Source organism: Ictidomys tridecemlineatus, chromosome X, assembly GCF_052094955.1.
Source record: "Ictidomys tridecemlineatus isolate mIctTri1 chromosome X, mIctTri1.hap1, whole genome shotgun sequence".
Taxonomy (NCBI): Eukaryota; Metazoa; Chordata; class Mammalia; order Rodentia; family Sciuridae; genus Ictidomys; species Ictidomys tridecemlineatus.
In genome coordinates this window covers 41241938-41265168 of record NC_135493.1, presented here as the reverse complement: position 1 = coordinate 41265168, position 23231 = coordinate 41241938, and the positions used below count along the sequence as shown (strand labels likewise).

At 34.5% G+C, this 23231-nt stretch overlaps 1 protein-coding gene across 2 annotated transcripts in view; it reads left to right on the top strand.

Moving 5' to 3' along the window:
• Rnf128 (ring finger protein 128) overlaps positions 1–22958 on the top strand; it is a 100018-nt gene extending 77060 nt beyond the window's left edge. For both annotated transcript variants that reach the window (XM_040283920.2, XM_005323386.4), the window contains exons 3-7: positions 11959–12030; positions 13265–13347; positions 14444–14540; positions 15783–15951; positions 21532–22958. In XM_040283920.2, the coding sequence (XP_040139854.1) occupies positions 11959–12030; positions 13265–13347; positions 14444–14540; positions 15783–15951; positions 21532–21665 (555 nt within the window). In that variant the 3' untranslated portion in view covers positions 21666–22958. The remainder of the gene's footprint in view (positions 1–11958; positions 12031–13264; positions 13348–14443; positions 14541–15782; positions 15952–21531) is intronic.
• Positions 22959–23231: the final 273 nt, after the last annotated feature.

Genomic DNA, 23231 nt, shown 5'->3' with positions numbered 1-23231 from the left:
AATATCTTAAAGGAAGAGAGGTCAGTTTTGGCCCATAGTTTCAGAAGTTTCAGTTTATGGTCATTTGGCCCCTGTCACTTTGGGGCTTGTAGCAAGGTAGAAAGAACATCATGGCATGAAACATGTGGTGAAGCAGAGCTATTCACTCTTGACCAGGAAGCCAAGAAAAAGGGAAGAGGTTGACATCCTAATATTTTCTTCAAGGACACACCCTCAATGATCTAACTTCCTTCACTAGGCTTCACCTCCATAGGCTGGCAACCAAACCTTTACCACATTATTCTTTGAGGGACACTTAAGATTCAAACCAGGACAGTTACCATGGTTGGTCTTAAAGTTCTTGGGTAAAGTGATCCTACTGCCTCAGCCTCCAGAGGGCTGGGTCTACAGGCTCACCCTACCATGCCTGGCTTATATCACTAATTCCCTGACCCCCCTGCAGCTTTATTGCAGTATAATTAACAAAGGAAAATTGTACCAAGGTATACAAAATGATAATTTGACATACATTATATACTGTGAAGTCATTACCACAATCAAATTAACACATTCATCACCACACAGTTATACATAATTACGTGTGTGTGTGTGTGTGTGTGTGTGTGTTGTGAGGACACTTAAGATCTACTCTTAGCAAATTTCAAGTAAAACATCAGATCCCCAGAACTTAATTGTCTTCATAAAATGTTGAATTCATAGAAGCAGAGAACAGAATGGTAGTTTTCAGAGGCTGAGGGTGGGGAAAAAGGGATTGTCAAGGACTAAGTTTGGTCAAAGTGTACCAGCTTGCAATTATATTGCAAATTCTAAAGGTGTTGTCTCTCTTCATAAAAGGCTATAATCTGAGAAATAACCTATTTACTGAGTCAAATTCTCCCTTTCTCCCCAACTTTTCCTCACAGTGTATTTCTGTACACTGCTCATGGTGCTTATCTTTATGGGAATGGTCTATACTCCTATGTATCTCTCTCTGAGGTTCCACAGACTTGTGGGAAGCTGTTTAATAGCCTGCACCTCCTCTTTCCTGTAGGAATACTTTTATTCAAGTATTATACATAGGTTTTCTTGTACAGAACAAATTTCTTTAATTTTTCATATACACCAACTACCACATAGCTCAGACCTCAAGTTTATTCTCAAGAATATATCTGAGGAATTCAGGTGCAGTAGTACATACCTATAATCTCAGTGACTCCCAAAACCGAGGCAAGAGGATTACAAATTTGAGGGCAACCTCAGCAACTTAGTGAGAACCTAAGCAACTTAGAGAGACCTTGTTTCAAAAAATAAAAAAAGGATTGGAGATGTAGGTCAGTAGTAGAGTACCCCCTGGGTTTCATTTCCAGCACCTTCGGAGGAGAAAAAGAGGAAAAGAATCTTCTTACTGTAATTCTTGATTTTAAATAGCTTGCTTTACAAACTCTGAGCCAAATTTATGAAAATGTTTATTTTTAAAATGAGGTGATTTACGTGCAGGAAAATCTAGTTTGCTTGTATTTACCCTCTTTTCTTGCTTTTGCATACCCTGCCTCTATAAAATAATTAGGTTTGCCTGCATAACTAATGTTATTCATGAGAATTTCAATTAAGCTGAAAGCTAAATGCCCTGTGATCAATCAGGCTGGCAAATCACCAGACTAAAGCATATATTTTACCTAATTGGATATAAATACACAAATGAACTAAGTAGAATACCTTTGCATTTACTACAATTTTAAAATTTAACATTATAATAAAGAATAAGAATTGGTCTCATTTTTCATTTTCAGCCCCACTGAATTCCCACTCATAAGCAAAAGCAAAACAAAATGAAAAAAAAATATATACACACACACACACGCACGCATGCGCGCACACACACACACACACACACACACAAAATGGGTAGAGCCATCAAAGCTTTTGACTAGTCAGAGTAGTCACATTAAGCTTCTGTTAGGAAAGTTGGCCAACAACCAGCTTAGTTTTCAGATCAACTGCCAAATCTTCTGACACCAGGTATTTTTTTTAAGATTGAGAAGTAGGAGAGAGGCTGTTGGTATAATATACTTATTTTAAAATTTTTCAGAATTATAGTGAGTAGCCAATTTAGAAAGAATTTTAAGATTGGGTAATAGCTAACTTTGAGGGTTTTTTCCCTCCTATTTCTCTCATTTATCTTCTCAAGGAATGTGAAGCCTTTTAAAGGCTTCTTTGCTATTGCACAATGGAAGCAGTGTGCTATAGTGGAGAGATCATGGGTTTTAAAGCCAGATAGAACCTGTGCTTGAATTGAATCATAGCTCTGCAACTAACCAGCTGCCTGGACTTTATTCAAGCTTCATAAGCTTACTTTTCTTGCCTATAAAATTTGTACATTAAAATACCTATTTACAAGGTTGTTAATAATTACATACAATGACACATGTAAAAATCATAGAGTTGAAACTGACACCTGGTAGGAGCCCAATAAATTCCCTCTAAACCCTTCTTTCCCAAATTTAGTGGATTTGAGGATTTAAATGAGCAAAATTGGCCAGGATTGGTGGTGCCTGCCTGTAATCCTAGTAATTTAGGAGGCTGAGACAGGAGGATTACAAGTTTGAGGCCAACCTCAGCAATTTAGCAAAATCCTGTATCAAAATAAAAAGGGCTGGCGATAGAACAGTGGTGGAGTGTCCCTGAATTCAGTCCCCAGTACCAGAAAAAGTAAAGCAAATAAGTAAAATGGAGAGGAGTCTTGTTTGAACAAAAAGGAAGAACAAGAAAACCCTGAAAATCTGTTTATATTTTCTAAATTTAGAAAATATTATTTGAGCAATTACTATCCACTATGGGAATTGTTTTAAAATACTAAGACCCAGTCCTCTAGCTACTCACAATCTAGGAGGGGGAAAAGACAAATGAAGAATGCAATTATAGAATATGATAAGAGGTGGAAACCATGGGCTACTGAAATGTATAGGGTAGAAGGGAATTCTGATATGTTGGCAAAGCACTGGGTGTCTAATTTGTATAATACGGTAGAAAGGTTCTTGAAGTTCTGATTTTTAAGGAATAAGATAAATTACCATTTGCATTGCTAAATATTCTCTTTAAATGTGGAGGAATATTTGGGCACTCAAATGTTAAATGATATTGTGCAGATAACATATCATATTTAATATATAAACTATTTGATCCTAATGTTGTTGTCATATTTTGGTGTTTTAGAGGGAGGATTGTATCTTGGAACTGTTGCTATCAGTGTGAGAGTGAAATATTTTGAGTACCAATGGCAATTTTATGAGTAATCTTCATTGAAGCTCATTTCACCAAAATCTCTTGTCTCACATCCATATTTAAAGGAAATGACTTTTCTTTATATAAACTCAACAGAAGATATTGAAAATATCCAAATTTCATTTTTTGAAAATGGTTTTCTTAGAGCATTATAATTATACATAATAATGGGGTTCATTTAAAATATATATAAATGCATAGAACTTAATTTGCTCCATTTTAATCTGTAGTACTTCCTCATTCCCTCCCCTCTTCCTTCTCCCATTCTCCTTCTCTACTCTACTGGTCTTCCTTCTATTTATTTATCGTTTTTATAATTGGTATATTATAGTTATGCATAAAAGTAGAATTCATTGTGATATATTCATACATGCACATAGCATAAAGAACTGAAGTTCAGCTTACTACAGTTACATGTGCATACCAATGATTATAGCAGCACAATTCACAATACACAAGTTATGGAACCAGCCTAGATGCCCATCAACAGATGAATGGATAATGAAAATGTGGTATGTATACACAATGAAATATTGCTCAGCAATAAAGAAGAATGAAATTATGTCTTTTTCTGGTAAATGAATGGAACTAGAGAACATGCTAAGTGAAATAAGCCAGACTAAGAAAGTCAGGGGTCAAATGTTTTCTCACATATATGAAAGCCATAGAGAAATATGGAATTAGAAATAAGGGGAATCTCATGAAATGAAAGGGAGAACAGTGGAATAGAGGAGGAGGATCAAGGGGGGAAGTAGGAAGGATGGGAAAGGGGAGGAAATACAGAATGAAACTGACCAAATTATGCTGTGTGCATGTATGAATATACCACAATGAATTCCAAAATTTCCTGTGAAAGTTTTATTTAAAGGACACTTCATTAAATATTGTTTTGTGCTATGCTGCAAATTCTCTTTAAGATTTTTTTAATGATTAAACAAATCTCTTGTTTCACATCTTCTGGCATCTTGGATTTTGCCCTATAGATTTTTGGTATTCTCCCTTCCTCCACCACCACCTTTTTTTTTTAGCACTGGTCTAATTTAAGTTTTACTGTTATTCTGGGAATAGACTCAGACATTTTTGAGTTTGCCTTCGATCCTGCACCTCAAATTAATTTGCATTAAAATATTAGGTATAATTAAGTAAGTTATATATTTGACATTCATTCCTAATAAATTGAGAAGTGTTAGCACTGGAGACTCAGGCATTTATATTGTGTTGAATTAAATATTTTGGATTGAGAAATCAGACTGCATAGACTTAATCAAGTCAATACCCTGGAGAGGCATCACTTCAATACCAGATGTTTCCCCAATTGGGTTACAGAACTTGTTGCTTAAACCTAAATCTGAAGTGCTTTGAAGACAAAGTGCAAAATGATTATCAAAGACATATTATCGTGTACACTACTGCCTCCCCATAACACACATCCATTTTCTCTTACTGGCTCTACTTTTTTTTTCTCATTTGCATTTTCTCTTCTCAATGTCTAAATAATTCATGATCTATGTAAAAAGAAAGTAGTGAAGTTTGGAAATCTAGGCCAGGCCAGGACTGGTGGTTCATTGAAAGGATTGTCACAGTTTGACAGACCATAGAATCAAGAAACTGATATCCAGGTACGATGACATATGCCTGTAATCTCAGCAGTTCCAGAGGCTGAAACAAGAGAATAGTGAATTCAAAGCCAGCCTCAGCAACAGCAAGGCATTAAGCAACTCAGTGACACCCTATCTCTAAATAAAATACAAAATAGGGCTGGGGATGTGGCTCAGTGGTTGAGTGCCCCTGAGTTCAATCCTTGGTACTCTCCCCAAAAACAAAAAACTGGTAAAACATCAACAGATAGCTGAATTTTGAATAGTTAGATTGTAATGGACTCTTAGAATATAAAGATCAGAGTTCCACTACCAGTTATATCATTTAAAGTCTGCATGCCCTTTTTAATTATTAGATTTTTTCTATTATTGGTGCATATTAATTGTACAGAATAGTGGACTTCATTGAGGCATATTTGTAATGGATAAAAACAAATTGAGCTGGGTATAATGTCTTATGCCTATAAACCTAGTAACTTTGGAGGCTGAGGCAAGAGAATTTTAAGATTGATGCCAGCCTCAGCAACTTAGTAAAGCCTTAAGCAATTTAACAAGACCCTGTCTCAAAAAAATAAATAAATAAAGCCAGGTGCAGTGATGCATGTTTGTAATTCCAGCAGGTCAGCAGGCTGAGGCAGGAGGATTTTGAGTTCAAAGCCAGCTTCAGCAGTTTAGTGAGGCCATAAGCAACTTAGTGAGACCCTGTCTGTAAACAAAATATTTTTTTAAAAAGGGCTGGGATGTGGATCAGCACCCCTGGGTTCAATCCCTGGTAACATAAATAAATAAGTAAGGTTGGGGATATAGCTCATGGTAAAGTACCACTGGGTTCAATCCCAGTACTAGAAAAACAAAACATAATTTGATCAGTTTCACTCCCCAATATCTTTCCTACCCTATTATTCTCCCTCTATCCTACTGTTCTTCCTTTTGATATCTTGGAGTTTCTTTTTGTTCTTGATTTTTTTGTTCTGCTTTTACATATGAGAAAAAAAAGAGATGATACTTTTCTGAGTCTAACTTACTTAGTTCAAAATTATGGTCTCCAGTTACATCCATTTTCCTCCAAATGTCATAATTTCATTCTTCTTTATGGCTGAATAAAATTCCATTACATATCTATATCTATCTATCTCACATTTTCTTTATGCATTCAGCTGTTGATGGACGGCTTGGCTGATTCAACAATTTGGTCATTGTGAACTGTGCTGCAATAAATGTGGGTATGCATGTATCTCTAAAGTATACTGACATTTCTCTTGGACAAATACCAAAGAATGGTATAGTTTGATCATAGGGTAGATCTACTTTTTTTAACTTTTAGAGAAATCTCCATACCAATTTTCATAGTGGTTCTACTGATTTACATTCCCTTAAACAGTATATAAGAGTTCCTTTTTTCCTGCATCCTCACCAGCATGTGTTTTTATTTATATTCTTGATGACTGTCATTCTAACAAGAATGAGATGAAATCTCAGTGTAGTTTTTATTTGCATTTCCCTGATTGCTAAGAAAGTCATAGATTTTTCATATAATTGTTGGCTATTTGTATTTCCCCTAGTTCTCTAAAGAACTATCTGTTGAGTTCCTTTTCCCATTTATTGATTGTGTTATTTGCTTTTATAATGTTGAGCTCTTTGATTTCTTTATACATCCTGGTTTTTAATCCTTTGTTGGAAGCTGACCAAGATTTTTTCTCTCCGCTGGATGCATTGGTGCATTTCTATAATCTCTCTGGCTCAGGAGGCTGAGGCAGGTGGATAGCAAGTTCAAGGCCAGCCTCAGCAACTTAATAAGACCCTGTCTCAAAAGAAAAAATAGAAGGGATTGAGGATATAACTCAGTGGGAAAGTGATCCTGGGTTCATTCCCTAGTACAAAAAAAAAAAAAAGTATTTTCTCCCATTCTATCTGTTGTCTCCTCACTGTTAATTGTTTCCTTTGTTATGCAGAAGCTCTTTAATTTGATGACCTCTCATTATCTCATTTGTTGATTATTTTATCTCCTGAGCTATAGGAATCTTATTGAGGAAGTGGTTAGCTATGCCTATATGTTGAAGTGTTTATTTTTCTAACAGTTGCAAAGTTTCCAGTTTTGTACTTAGATCTTTGATCCATTTTGAGTTGACTTTTATGCAGAGTGAGAGATAGGGATCTTCTACATGTGATTTTCAGTTATCCCAGCACCATTTGTTAAAGAGGCTGTCTTTTCTCCAGTGTGTTTTTGGCAGCTTTATCAACAATCAGATCATTACAGCTATGGAGATTTGTTTTTGTTCTGTTCTATTGGTCTATTTGTTTTGTTTTTGTTTTTGTTTTGTTTGTTTTTTGCCAGTACCTTGCTCTTTTTTGTTGTTGTTCCTATGGCTCCATACTATATTTTTTAAAAAATATTTACTTTTTAATTATAGGTGGACACAATATCTTTATTTTATGTTTATGTGGTGCTGAGGATCGAACCCAGTGCCTCACACATGCTAGGCAAACGCTCTTCCTCTGAGTCACTACCTTAGCCCTGTACTATAATTTGAAATCAGATGCTGTGATTAAGCATTGCTCTTTTAGCTCAGCATTGCTTTTGCTATTCTGCATGTTTAGTTCTTCCACATGAATTTTAAGATTGTTTTTTCTACTTCTGTGTAGAATACCTATATTGGTGGGCATTACATTGACTCTGTAGAACGCTTTTGATAATATGGCAATTTTAACAGTATTAGTTCTGCGCATCCAAGAGTGCGTGCGGGATGTCTTTCAACATTCTAGTGTCTCTACAATTTCTTTCTTCAGAGTTCTGTAATTTTCATTATAGAGGTCTTTTACCCCATTGGTTAATATCCAAGTATTTCGTTTTTTGAGGTTATTGAGAATGGGATAGTTTTCCTGATTTCATTCTCAGTAGATTCATTATTGTAGTATAGGTAAATTATTGATTTTTATATGTTTGTCTTTGTCTTTTTACTTTGCTGAATTTGTTTATCAGCTCTAAAAGTCTTCTGGTGGAGTATTTGGGATATTTTAGATATAGGGTCATGTAATCAGCAAACAAAGATGACTTGTTTTTCTGTTTATATCCCTTTTACTGTACTTCTCTTGCCTGATTGCTCTGGCTAGTTTCAAGAACTACATTGAATAGGAGTGGTGAGAGTGGACATCCTTTCCTTGATCCTGATTAGAGGAAATGCTTTCAGGTTTTACTTATTCAGTTTGGTGTTGGTTTGGGGTTTGTCATGTAAAGACTTTATGATGTTGAGGTAAGTTCCTTCTATTCATATTTTCTTCAGGGTGTTCATCATTAAGGGGTGTTGAATTTTGTTGAGGATCTTTACTACATATATTGAGATGGTCATATGATTTTTGTCCTTGGTTCTATTTATAATATGTATTACATTTATTGATTTGTGTATTTTGGACCATCCTTACTTTATCACTACATGCCCTTTTGGACAAGTTATTTTACTTTTCCAAGCTTCTAGTTGCTGTGTGTGTGTGTGTGTGTGTGTGTGTGTGTGTGTGTGAGTGTGTGTGTGTGTGTGTGTGTGCGCGCACGCACCAGGGATTGAACCTAGGGGCACTTAAGCACTGAGCTATATCCGCAGCCCTTTTTGTTTTGAAATGGGGTTTCACTTAGTTGCTTAGGGCTCACTAAATTGCTGAGTCTGGCCTTGAACTTGCAGTCCTCCTGCCTCAAACTCCTGAGCCACTGGGATTACAGGTGTACACCACCACATCCAGCCTAGTTGCTTATCTTTAAATGAGATTCTTACCTCCTTTAGGGGATTGTCATAAGGAATAAATGAAGTAATGGATATAAAAATGATTTTAAAATATTTATCAACTGTATAAATATAAGGAAGTACTAGAAGTAGTAGCTTCCTATACCAAGCCACAGGTGAGTTCCTTTATGTAACGCTCAGCTTCAGTGGGGCTGACAGTAACCAACTCTCATATTTTATTTGATTTTATTAAATATTTATTTAGTTTTTAGTTGTAGTTGCACACAATACCTTTATTTATATGTGGTGCTAAGGATCAAACCCAGGGCCTCACACATGCTAGGTGAGCACTCTACCACTGAGCCACAATTCCAACCCACCAACTCTGATATTTTAATCAAGACATTTTTCCCCTTTAGGCTTCAGTTTTCTCATCTGTCACAATAAATGTTTCCTAGGTGATCTGAAGATCCTAAGTGTCCTCCATTCACCATTCCTCTATTATTTATTTATAATGCAAGCAACAAAAACAGAACAGAAGATACTTGTGCCAAAAAAAGACCCATCATAGAAACCCCTTTTAAACTCACAATGATGTCCCAAAATGGGAGTGAAAAGGCTTTCATTAGCACCTCTTTTCTACTTAGAACCTAGCTCTACTTGCTGATCAGGTAACAATGTAAGAGGTTGTTGCCATTCCTGTGACAGTAAGGAAATAGTTTGGCTAGTAATTTCCTTAGCTTTAAGCCAAATACCTTTCACAAAATGATATATATTATATAGGAGACAGGTTTGGGCATTAAGGAGTTTCCTTATCTACCTGGACTATGGACTATCCCCTTCCAAAATATGATTGCTACCATTCATACTTATGAATGGTAGCTTATATTTTCATTTAATAAACATTTTATTGAACATCTGCTATATCATAGGCATTATATTAGATACTCTACTTGCATTACCTCTAATTTTCATGTAATCTAGATGTCAGTTGGTGACCCTGGTAGCGAGGGGGAATTTTTACAGGGGCATAAGGAAGAAGCTTACATTCTTACAATGACCTCTGGTTCTGAGCACTTACTTTTTGCTAAATTTCTGTTAAGTTTTTTTCTTTTTACAGTTTAAAATAGAAAGATTGCTTATCATCTTGCCATTCTGAACATACTATTTTTATATTCCACACAGCACCCACCCAGCTGTGAAGCCTAAGCTCTAGTTCAGTTTACACATATATTCACTTGAGGTATTTTTGTATACAGTAGATTTTAGGAAATGAAGGGAAGCATTTCTTTGCAACAGTACACCATATTAATACTAATTATCTTATATTACCTGGGATATTTTTTTCATTTGGACAGTTTACCCCACATATGACAATCTCTCAATGATTCCTCCCTATTCATAATATTTTCCTCACCTTTTTTATTCCTTCCATACCCCAAATTCACTTCTGATTCAATGATGCATAAATGTTTAGTATGAGTTCTCTAAGTGAGCCTTGGACTTGACTTTGAATTTCCAAAGGTTTCTAGATATGTGCCCAGTGAATTACAAAGGTGGCTATTCACAGAATCCATCCTCCTTACTAGGCAATAGAGGTTATAAACAGCATTTTCCCCTTAAATCAAATATTTTCAAGTAAATAAGCTGAAAGTATTAAATGGAATGTCTAGAATTACTCATTGAGTAAGTAACAAAATTTTTAATCCAGGTCCATTTGAATTAAATTCCTATGCACTCTCCACCAAATATGTCGAATTTCAAAAAAAGACTTGGAAATAAATTCTGGAGGAGATGTGGAGAAAAAGGAACACTTTTACACTGTCAGTGGGATTGTAAATTAGTACAAACATTATGCAAATCTGTATAGAGTTTCCTGAAAAGACTAGGCATAGAACCACCATATGACCCAGCTATACCACTCCTCAGTACTTATCCTAAAGAATTAAAGTCATCATACTATAGTGACACATGTATAACCATGTTTATAACAGCACAATTCACATTAGCCAAACTATGAACCAGCTGAAGTTGAATGAATGAATGGAGAGACAAAATGTGGTATATACACAGAGTAGAATTGAGCATGGCAGTGCATACCTGTAATCCCAGTGACTCAGGAGGCTAAAGCAGGAGGATTGCAAGTTCAAAGCCAGCCTCAGCAACTTAGGCCCTAAGCAACTTAGTGAGACCCTGTCTCAAAAAATAAAAATGGTTGGAGATGTGATTCAGTGGTAAGTCACCCCTGGGCTAAATCCCCAATACTAAAACAAACAAAAAATCCACAATGGAGTATTATTCAGGCATAAATAAAAATGAAATTATGTCATTTGCAGAAAAATGGCTAGGAATTGAGGACATTATGTTAAGCAAAATAAGCCAAACTCAGAAGGTCAAGGGTTGTATGTTTTCTCTCATATGTGGAAACTACAGAGAAAAAGGAAAAGAAAGGGAGGGCAGGAATCTCATCAAAATCAAAGGGAGATCTGTAGAGGAGAGGGAACAGCAGTGGGAGGTGAGGAGGGAAAGGAGAAATACTAGGGAATGATACTGGCCAAATTGTATTGTGTGCATATAATGTAACAATGAATCCACTACTATACAATGTACCAATAAAAATGTGGGGAAAAAAAGAAAGGGATCACTTGAGGAACAGAACCTTGACACACACCTGAGCAGGATCACTGGGATTTGCATGAACATTGTATCTCTGTACCAGCTGTCCTTGATCCACAGCTATTGTGTGCATGTAGGAATATGTAACAACAAATTCCCACCATTATGTACAACTATAATGTACCAATAAAAATGTGGAGCCAGGCACGGTGGCACACACCTGTAATCCCAGTGGCTCAGGAGGCTTAGGCAGGAGGATTGCCAGTTCAAACTCAGCCTCAGAAAATTAGCAAGGCACTTAGCAACTCAATGAGACCCTGTCTCTAAATAAAATATCAAAAAGGGATGGGGATATGGCTCAGTGGTTGAGCACCCCTGGGTTCAATCCTCGGTACCAAAAAAAAAAAAAAATGAGGGAAAAATTGGAAAATATTTACTTTAAGGTACTCTGCACTTTAAAACACGAAAAATGATTTGGAAATTTATAGCATCTGAATCCATTTGAAATAGGGACATGTAGCTTTATCATCACCATCCCAAAGACACTATTTAAGAAAATAGGAAAATGAAATAAGTAAAATAGTTTCAATAATTTGAAAAATGCTGCTTGATATCAGATAAATGAGGCATTTATTATGGTTAATTAAATTTTATATTTTAAAATTCATTTGTTCATTGACATTCACCTGATAAATATTAATACACTCCACCTTTTTAAACCATGCACCTCTAAAATTACTCTTTCTAATATCTGATTTTTTTTATTACAGAGACAATTAAAGGCAGATGCTAAAAAAGCTATTGGAAGGCTTCAACTACGTACACTGAAACAAGGAGACAAGGTGAATTTATTAATTTAAAATGCTGTTTGATTTAAAGCAATACTAGCAAACCATTGTTCAAACAAAATTTTCTTCCAATATACTTTTCTTTTCCTTTTATGAACTGTATTGGCTTTTTAAAAAGTTGTTTGATGCTGAATAATGTTCACCAAAGATATCTAAGTCCTAATATCTGGAATGTTACCTAATGTTGCAGATATGATTTTGCAGATATGATTAACTCAAAGAAATAAAGACAGGGAGATTATTTTACATTATATGAAGATGTCCTAAATATTATCACAGTGTCCTTATAAGATAGAGGAAGAGAAGAATTTTATTATAGCACAGTAGAATAAGTGACAGTGGAAGCAAGATACTGGAGAGATGCGAGAAAGAGGCCATAAGTCAAGGAATGCAAGCCGCTATTTTTTTTTAACCATACTAGATATTTACTGAAAAAGGGGGAGAGAAACCCCTATTTTCACATAAAGTCCTATACACAATTGCTCATAGCAGCTTTATTTGTAATTGCTAAAAAGAACCTGAATGTCCTTCAAATGGTGAATGGATAAACTTGGCATACCTATGTCATGGAATACCATTTTGCAATAAAATGAATGTAAGAACCCTATACAGCTACATGGATAATCTCAAAAGTATTATGTGAAGTGAAAGAAACAAGACTCAAAGACTAGATAGTACATGATTCTATTTATATGATATTCTGTAAAAGCCCAAAGTGTAGAAACTGGAAAGTGGTTTCCAGGAGCTAGAGGTGAGAGAAAGTATTAATTACTAAGAGGTATGGAGGAATTTGCTAGAGTAATGGCACTATTTTTACTTTGATTGTGGTGGGGAGTAAGTGACTGTGTATGTTTGTCAAAACTTGCAGAACTGTATACTAAAAGACTGTATGTGAATTACTATACCTTAATTTTTTAAAATGGGAAAACAGCTATAGAACTTATGCAAATGATGTTTTATGAAGTCCAAAATCAGGAAAAAGAGTCTAAATCAATGTATATGATCTTATTTGTTCTGTTCCCCTTTTTTGTTGACTTTATCCTTTTACCTTTTTAAGCCCAAGTAAATTTAAATCACCTGTTGAAACTTTACATAGTCACTTAGTGATAAGATGTTTCTACATTTATAAGAAGTTATGCTAGTTAAATATATGTACAGTCCAATCTTACTCCAAAGTTTAACTCATTTTTTCTTATCTACCAGAGTAACAATAACTATTTGTTCATAGGAAATTGGTCCTGATGGAGATAGTTGTGCTGTGTGTATTGAATTATATAAACCAAATGATTTGGTGCGGATCTTAACCTGCAAGTAAGTTTGACATTCTTTTATAACATCAATAAAAAATTGCTGACTCACAAAATGATTGTGATGGGGAAAACTACTTTGAATGTTTCCTAACTGGTGCAGAGAAAGTGTGTATGTTTAACTTATCTTCAATTAAATATAAAGGATTTTTTTTAATTAATGACACTCTAATCATACCTACTCAGTGGGAGGATCATAAATTTGAGGCTCATCAGACAATTTAGCAAGACCCTGACTCAAAATACAAAATAAAACAAAGGGATGAGGATGCAATTCAGTGAAAAAGCAATCCTGGGTTCAATTGCCAGTACCACAAAAAAAAAATAAAACTGAAATTGGTAGAAGTCCAATTGTATACTTTCCACAATCCAGTACAATTTATTCTGAACTGATTTGATACACAACTGAGAATTAGTCAGCAGAACACACACATACACACACACACACACACACACACACACACACACTCTTACACACACATACATGCACACACACAAAGGCAATACTAGATTATTTGGTTTTAAATGCATTATAATAATTCCATTGATAAAAAAGTAAAATAGATTTATAAGCACCAATTTAGAAGTCTTCACTCAAGGTTTTTGTTTGCTTTTTTAAAATTATTCTTTCCTGAAGATTATTCTTAAGACTCTTACCACTCTTTCTTTTAGCTGTTGAATAGAAGTGTTCTTGGAACATATTATATTGGTTAAAGCTTCAGTATCATGTTGTACACAGTATTTTGTACTGTGTTGTTAAGAACGACTATACCATTTTACAATTAAAGAATTTATAATTTCAATTGTGTAACATTTGAAATACTGAACAGTCTTAACTCAGGTTGTTAGGCATTTTCAAGTAATGTGTACTGAAAATCGTTTTTTGAAACTAAAATAATATGGTTTATATTTAAAAGTACTATATGAAGAAATTTCAATTTTTATTTCTGTGGCTTGTTCTTTGTATTAATAGTGCATTTTTAAAAGAAAAAAAACATCCATTCAAAGACTAAGTTGTGCTACAGCCTGCTAATAAATGTTAGGCAAAGTGTTGTTGTGTTACATCTTATAACTAAATTATGCATTTTCTCCCTTATTAGCCATATTTTCCATAAGACATGTGTTGACCCATGGCTGTTAGAACATAGGACTTGCCCCATGTGCAAATGTGACATTCTCAAAGCTTTGGGAATTGAGGTAAACATCACTCTTTACCATTTATATTAAGGAACTTAAGCAGTATGTTATTTATGTGCAAGAGCATTCAGGAAAATAACAATATTATTTTTAGACATATAGTTTACACCTAAAACTATACATATTTACATCATAGAGATAGTGAGTGAGGTTGCATCTTTGACCATCTCCATTTTCCTTCTTCCTCCCTCTACTCAAATGGACTTAGCATTTGGTCAGAATTTGAAGTGATGATCATATAAACTAACAATTTGTCATCCTCCTTTCTGCTTCCATTATATTATTGCATAGTGACCAAATTTGTTACATGAGCATGTGTAATTTGAAAAAAAATATGTAATAGATAATAAATTATAATTTCATATTTGGTAAGTGAAAAAAACTTTTTTAAGGTAAAATAAAAATCAAGCTCAATAAAATCTTCATAACTTGTAGAGATACATGGATAACAGCACTTCTCATTTCTATTAGGGGATAGCATGATACATATATAGATACAGATACATAGGTATTTTTAAGTGCCCATGTGGTATCAGGCATTATGTTATGAGGTGATGGGATCATTCAAATGAACATCAGATGTGCACCCCATTGTTGGACCCAATTACTGCTCTGACTGGGGTCAGCAAGAGGGGGATTTTTCTTATAATTATTTTTTAGTTCGGTGTTTGTTGTTGTTGTGGTTGTTATTGCTGTAACTAAAAGGACCCAACCAGAACAACTGTAAAAGAGGAAAAGATTATTTGAGGGCTCATGGTTTCAGAGGTCTCAATCCATAGACAGCAGGCTTTGTTCCTCAGGTCTCTAGGTGAGGCAGAACAACATGGTAGAAGAATGTGGCAGAGGGAAACAGCTTACATGATGGTCCGGAAGCAGAGAGAGCTCTCCATTATATTATTTGCCAAATACAAATATAAACCCCAAAGTCATGCCCCTAATGCCCCAGCTCCTTTAGCCACACCCCACCTGCCTTCAGTTACTAAATTAATCCAATCAGGGATTAGTTTGCTGATAAGGCTCTCACAACCTGATCATTTCTCCTTTGAACCCGCTCGCATTGTCTCACATGTGAGCTTTTGGGGGACGCCTCACACCCAAATCATAACAATTATCAAAAGATATTGTAGGTTAAAAGGTTATGAAACATTGTTCTAATGAGTCACTTATGAAGAAATTTTATAATGACGTATGAAGAAAAGTATGTACTCTGATAATCTTAACTTGTTCAAATGCTTTCCAAAGGTGGATGTTGAAGATGGATCAGTTTCCTTACAAGTCCCTGTATCCAATGACGCATCAAATAGTGCCTCTCCCCATGAAGAGGATAATCGTAGTGAGACTGCGTCATCTGGATATGCTTCAGTTCAAGGAACAGATGAACCACCCCTGGAGGAACATGTGCAGTCAGCAAGTAAGCACCATACTGAAAGGCAACAAATGACTCACAGATGATCCACTTTGGATCATATGTTCATCTGAGTGCTCCTACATTTTAACATTTGTTTCATTCACCCATTAACAAATTTCAGGTTTTTTTCTTCTTAAAATGATGCAAGAAAGAATGCATTCCTGCCTTAATTAATGTATATACAAATTCAAAAGCCCCTGAAATAGATGAAATGCATCAGGATTGAGTATTATTCACAAAAAAGGGAAACATCCCTCTGACCCATTGAAATATGTACTTATTAACTACTTACTGAGACTAAGGAGTTCATTTTAACTTTAAATTTTAGAAGGCATTGTTTGTCAGGCATCATGGCAACAACTTGGGAGGCTGAAGCAGGAGGCTTACAAGTTGGGAGGCCTGCCTCAGTAACTTAGCAATACTCTAAGCAACTTAGTGACACTCTTGTCTCTAAAATAAAATAAAAAGGGCTGGGGATGTGGCTCAGTAGTTAAGGTTCTGGGGGTTTGATCCCAGGTATCAAAAATAAAACTAGAAGCCATTGCTTATTACAGACAAATCAGAAAGTATGATAAAGGAATCCTGAAATGATAAAATGGAATCTGATTTACTGAAGCTCAATTTATATCCAATTTCTCAGAAACCATCTTTTGTAGATAGGAACTATGTTTAAAATGGTATGTGCTGCCACCTGTTGACTGTGTACCGTGAAATGAATAAACTTAGAAACTAAATTTGATTATTATATTCGGAATTCATGTGAACTGGTATTGTAACTTAGCAGTTTTATATATCAATGGAGAAAATTTAGAGAATTTTGTTACTTTTTTCCCTATAAAGAGAAAATACACCTATAAATCTATTTCCCCTTGTTTAAACTCAAACTTTTTCTTGTTTTCTGTTGGTTTGAAAGTTTTTCCAGGGCTGGGTTGTAGCTCAGTGGTAGTGCACTTGCCTCACATGTGTGAGGCACTGGGTTCAATCCTCAGCACCACATAAAATAAGTTAATAAAGTAAAAATATTGTGTCCATCTTCAACTAAAAAATATCTAAAAAAAAAAAAAACAAACAAAAAAAAAACAAGTTTTTCCAGCTAGGCATAGTGACACACACCTATAATCCCAGCAACTCAGGAGGCTGAGAAAGGAGGATCCTGAGTTCAAAGCCAGCCTCAGCAATGGTGAGGTGCTAAGCAACTCCTTGAGACCCTTTCTCTAAATAAAATACAAAATAGGGCTGGGGATGTGGCTCAGTGGTTGAGTGCCCCTGAGTGCAATCCCTGATACCAAAAAAAAAAAAAGATTTTCCATAATTATTATTTTGAGATAATCTAATTTTAGCATAAATGTAGAAGAAAAAGATGGCTTGTGAAAATTTCAGCTTCCTCTGACGAAAACCTTTGCCCTCTGTAGGCTTATCAGTGCCATACATATCATTTCTGAAGAAGTCATGAGGGAACTACCATGCAAAAGCAAAGCTTATATTTCTTGTAATCTAGTCTTCAGACATTTCTGAGTATAAGTCATAAGAGTCTTAATAATCTATTGATTACTCTAGCTATAATAGAGAACTACAGTCTATTTGTCCAGATGATGTTGTGTTCCTATAATTGTGTGGTAACCGAATTCAGTGAAGATAAAAGACAGTGAACACGATAATTCCACCTATGCTGAGGTTCAAAAAAATTTCCAAGCTCCTTGTGTGTTCTGTTCTGTTCTTGTGGGGGTCAGGTGGGGAATGGGTTAAGCTGATTTTGCAGAGAATTTGAAAAGCAAATGAAATAATGATCCATATTCCTCCTATAATCCTTTCCTGAATGAATAATGGTAACAACCATGCAGGTGTCCCAAACAAGAAATTGAGGATACCCTAGATTCTTCCTGCTGTCCATTCCTATTGATTCAGTATCCTTTTTCTTGATTCTTTTCCTGAATTTCCAACCTTAATTCCACAGAGTTTGAGCCATTATCTTTGCCCATCCCTGCTATTCCTCTCCCAATAAATTTGGTTTGTATGCAAGGCCCTCCTATCTGTTTCCATAGAATTTCTGTCACTTTATTTATTGTACAGAATTTTATTACAAATGTTTAAAGTTCCTTTGGGTAGGGAGAGTGTCTTATATTCACCATTGTTTGTTCAGCAACTTAAAATACAGCCTGCTAAAATAGTAAACACAGAGATTTGTGTTGAATAAGGGACAATTTTGAATAGATTCAATTCTGTCTATGGTTATATATTACTAGTTTGGGAATCTTACATATTAGCTATTGATTCTTGTGATAGTTGATTTGCAAAACTTTGTAAGCACATTCATTCCTATCTGTGTGTCAAATCATTGGGCAAAGTTCTATTAAAATAATGAAGTAAGGGGGAGCCAGGCATGGTGGTGTACACCTGTAATCCTAGCAATTTGGGAGGCTGAAGCAGGAGGATCTCAAGTTCAAGGATGGCCTTAGAAACTTAGCAAGACCCTAAGCAACTTAGTGAGACCTTGTTTCAAAATAAAAATTATAAAAGGCTAAGGATGTAGTTCAGTGGTTAAGAATCTCTGGGTTCAATCCCCATTTCCAAACAAATAAATAAAATACTGCTCTTCAAATTTAAGTACTCATCAAGTCACCTGGATAGCTTGTTAAAAACAGAGAGCCCACCACCAGAATTTCTGACTCAGTGGGCCTGGGATAGTACTTGACAGTGAATTTCTAATAAGTTTCCAAATGATACTGATACTGCTGGTCCGGGGATCACACTTTGGGAATGATGGAGTAAGACTCCTAGTTGTCAACCCTGGCTACACATAGGAATCACTTGGAGATATTTTAAACATTACTGATGCCTAGGCTGTACCTCAGAGCAGTTAAATCAGAATCTATAAAGAATGGGGCCAAAGTACAGGTATTTTTAAATTTTAACTTGAAATAATTTTAGATTAGCTGACAGAAAAAATGTTTGAAACATCATTTGAAGAATACTCATATGCCCAGTTTCCCCACATGTTAACATCTTACATAAGTGTATATAGTCATTCAATCCAGAAAGTTAATGGATGAAATATTATTACCTAAAATAAAGACCAACCTTACTCAAATTTCAACAGACCCATAAATGTCCCAAGATCCTATATTACATTTAATCTCCTACCTCCTTAATCTCCAGTCTGTAATGGTTCCTTGTTTTTGTCTTTCATGGCACTGACACTTTCAAAAACTACCTATCAGTTTTTTTTGCAGAATGTCCATCAATTTAGGCTTATCTGCTATTTTCTGATGATTAAATCCATTGTCCATTTCTGGTAAGAATAATAGAGAAGTTATGTTATGTGCTTCTCAATGACCCAAATTATAAAGCACATGATATTCTTATTACTAATGATTTTAACTTTGCTTAAAAGTAGTGTCTGCCAAATTTCTCTCTTTAATATTACTATTTTCCTTTCATAATTATTTAATATCTTATGGAGACACACCTGGAAACTATGCAGATATTCTGTTTCTCATGATTCCTTTACCTACTAATTTTAGCAATCATCATTGCTTCTTGCTTGCAATAATTACTACTGAAGTGTTTGCCAAGTAATGATTTTCTATTTTCATCATTTTTCTACATTTATTAATTAAACTTCTAATTAGGTCATTATTCTTTTTTGTTTATTTATTCAATCACTTATTTGTAGTATTATAATGTAGGTATTTTTTCAACCTATATTATTCTCATGATTTGTCTATTGTCCATATCATCCTAGATTTGGTCATTGGGAACTTGTTTAAGTTAGGTTCATTGCTCTTTCTTTTTTATTTATTTTATTTTGGTATTGGGTATTGAACCTAGGGGGGGCTTTACCACTGAGCGATACCCTCCAGTCCTGCTTATTTTTTATTTTGAGATAGGGTTTCACTAAGGTGCTTAGAGTTCTACTAAGTTGTCAAGGCTGGCCCCAAAGTTGTGATCATCCTGCCTCAGCCTCCCAAGTTGTTGGAATTACAGGCATGCACCACTTCCCCTGGCTTCATTGATCTTTTTTTTAATAATAATTTTTTAGTTTAGGTGGACACAATTTCTTTATTTTATTGTTTTTTTTTAATGTGGTGCTGAGAATTGAACCCAGTGCCTCATGCATACTAAGCAAGTGCTCTACCACTGAGCCACAACCCCAGCTCTTCATGGATCTTTGAACTTCCTTACTGTTTGCTATTTCTGGATGTTCTAGATCTGTTGCGGGCATTGTTTTTTCTGTAAAGGGCTATATAGTAAATATTTTATGCTCTGAAAGCCATAAATCTCTGTTACATATTCTTTTTTGTGTGTAATTTCAGGAGAGGGATTTGATTATATTGAAATCTTTTTTAAAATGTAAAAATCATTCTTAGCTATGCATTTGGCTTTGTGGGCTATAGTTTGCTGATCCATAGGCTAGACTCTTAGTTATTCTTATACACTGTCTGTCCTAGCCCTAGAATTGGCCATTTCTTCAGAGATCCTTTTATTGGAGACCCACATTGCAAAACCAAGTTCTGGGCACTAAGCATGTTTATTGCTACTATGGTGTCATTTTTATTGTCCCTTTCATTGAATAAGGCTAGGAAATACATGTATTTACTCAGACAAATATAAACATACACCTATCTATTTATCTATCTATCTATCTATCTATCTATTTATCTATCTATCATCTGTCTGAGAAACAATGAGCTCATCTTGATACATCTGATTCCATTCTAAAACTTCAGGGTTCATCTAGCTTCTCCATTTCTTTATTTGTAATTCCTTCCTCTGACAGTGAAAGAAAGCCAGTCCTAGTTCAAAATATATTTACTTATTTTTTTAGTTCTAGAGTACAAATAGTTTCAGCATTGCTTATTTACACTTTTCTGTAAAACAATTCACTGACTTGTATACTGTTCTTTTTGTTTTAAAACTAATAGGATGAAGTCAAAGTACTCTTTTCCAAAGTTTTTTAGGTATAGTTATTTTCTGTCCCACCCACATTAGATGGTTATATATTTCATTTACAATATCATTAGTTCCATTTGTTACTATTTATATTCCACTGTGGGCACCCTCAACTTATTGGTTGAGTTAAAACATCTATATTACTTTATGTATATGAAGACACATTGGTGGCTGGGGGTATAGTTCAGTGGTAAATATCTTACCTAATATGTGTGAGCCCATGGGATTGATTTACACTATCACCACACACACACACACACACAAAAAGATTCAATAATTTTTAGTAGTGCCTAATTGCTAACAATATGCAATCAGGTTTAAGAACTGTTGTGTTTAGTGTAGAAAAGAAATAAAAGATGTAACTTTTCCTCTTAAGGAGGCTATAATCTAGATATAAATTAAACACAGATACATGAATCAAAATAAATAATTATAAATCAAATCAACATAATAATGCTATATACATGCTTTATGTAGAACATAGCATTAATCAATAATCACTAGAGGAGCAGAGAGCGAGTGTAACAACCAGAGTATAATTGAATTAAATAAGAAAGGCTCCTTGGAAAAGAATGTTTAATTTTGTCTTAATAGAAGGGTGAGGTTGTCCTAAAATATCATTTCTTTTCAAAGATGAAAATCTACAGCTGGTAAACCATGAAGCAAGTTCTGTGGCAGTGGATGTAGTTCCTCATGTTGACAACCCAACCTTTGAAGAAGATGAAACTCCTGATCAAGAAACTGCTGTGCGAGAGATTAAATCATAAAATCTGTGTAAATAGAAAATTTGAACCTTTAATAATAACAGGACTGCCAATCAGGACTTAGTTTACTATTAATGAACTGGATAAACCTAATAAAGTAAGAATGATATTGAAAGTGCTGAGATGACTAATATTATACTATAGTTAAATGGCTTAAAATATTTAACCTATTAACTTTTTTCCACAAACTCATTATAATGTTTTTCATAGGCAAGTTTCCTCTCACTAAAATAGTGATAGCAACATTTTTAAACATTCAAACATGTCTTCAAATAATCATGTTTTTCATTTATAACAATTTTCTTATAAAAATATATTGCTTTTAAAATGTGGAGTAGCTATAATCACTTTATTTTATGATAGCATCTTAATTAAAATAATACTACTTTAGCTTGGGCTATATGTGTCAGGGTTTTTCCTCCAGGTGCTTATATTGATCTGGAATTTTAATGTAAAAAGCAATGCAAATTTAGGCTAGTACTTCATGAAATGTCTATTTAAAATCATTAAGTTGATAGAGCAAAATTAAAGCAAAATATTCATTTTAACTTTTTATTCTTTTTAAAATTAAGCTAAATGTACTTCATGAGAGTATCAAGCATAATTTATCAGAGAATGTGGATTGAATTGGTTGATTGATTGATTGATATATTGTGACACCACTTGACACAAGATTATAGAGGTTTCTTACAGAAATATTGCATAACTATTTCTCATACTTATAGCATTTTCAAAAGCACAGTATGTAAACCACCATACTATTTGAAAATGTTAATGACAGTAAGTCACACAAAAATTGTTGATTGACTTGTGCATGAATTAGTCTACAGAAAATGTCTGTAAAATTAATCTATAGAAAATGTTTTCCAAACAATGTTAACTTTGACAATTGAGTTTACATTTGGCCTAATGGGCTAAAATTACATTAAACAAAAATTCTGTCCATGTAGCTATAATTTTTGTGAATTCTTGGTGTTTGAAAAAGAATTGATGGGGAGGGGGGACTTCCAGGTGCCTTAATACAAAGTTTGAAGCTTCATCCACCAAAGTTAAATAGAGCTATTTAAAAATGCACTTTATTTGTATTCTGTGTGGCTTGTCTTTTCTTTTCATTTTGTTTCCAGTGCAAATTCCAGCATAATTTAGACAAAAATAGAACAGACATGTATTTTTTTTTTGCTGAATGTAGAATGAAAACATTGCATTCTTGTACACTGATTTGAAATGCTGTAAATATATCCCAATTTGTATTGATTCTCTTTAAATATAAAATGTAAATAAAATATTCCAATAAAAGTTTGTGTCTGGTATTTAATATAGCTATCATATACTAACCTTTCATATATAATATGCCTGCGTTTTAGAAGAATTTGTTGGATGTAAATGGCCCAAAACTAAAACTTATAATGTATATTTACATATTTTATTACATAGAAAGTACGTGCTATAATTATAATATCACTGAACTAACAATGAATTTTTAGATATTAGCAAAGTCAATAATGAAGTTAAGCATGAGAAGAAGACTACCACTAAATAGGGAAGAGAGGTGAGAGGGAAAAAGAGGGA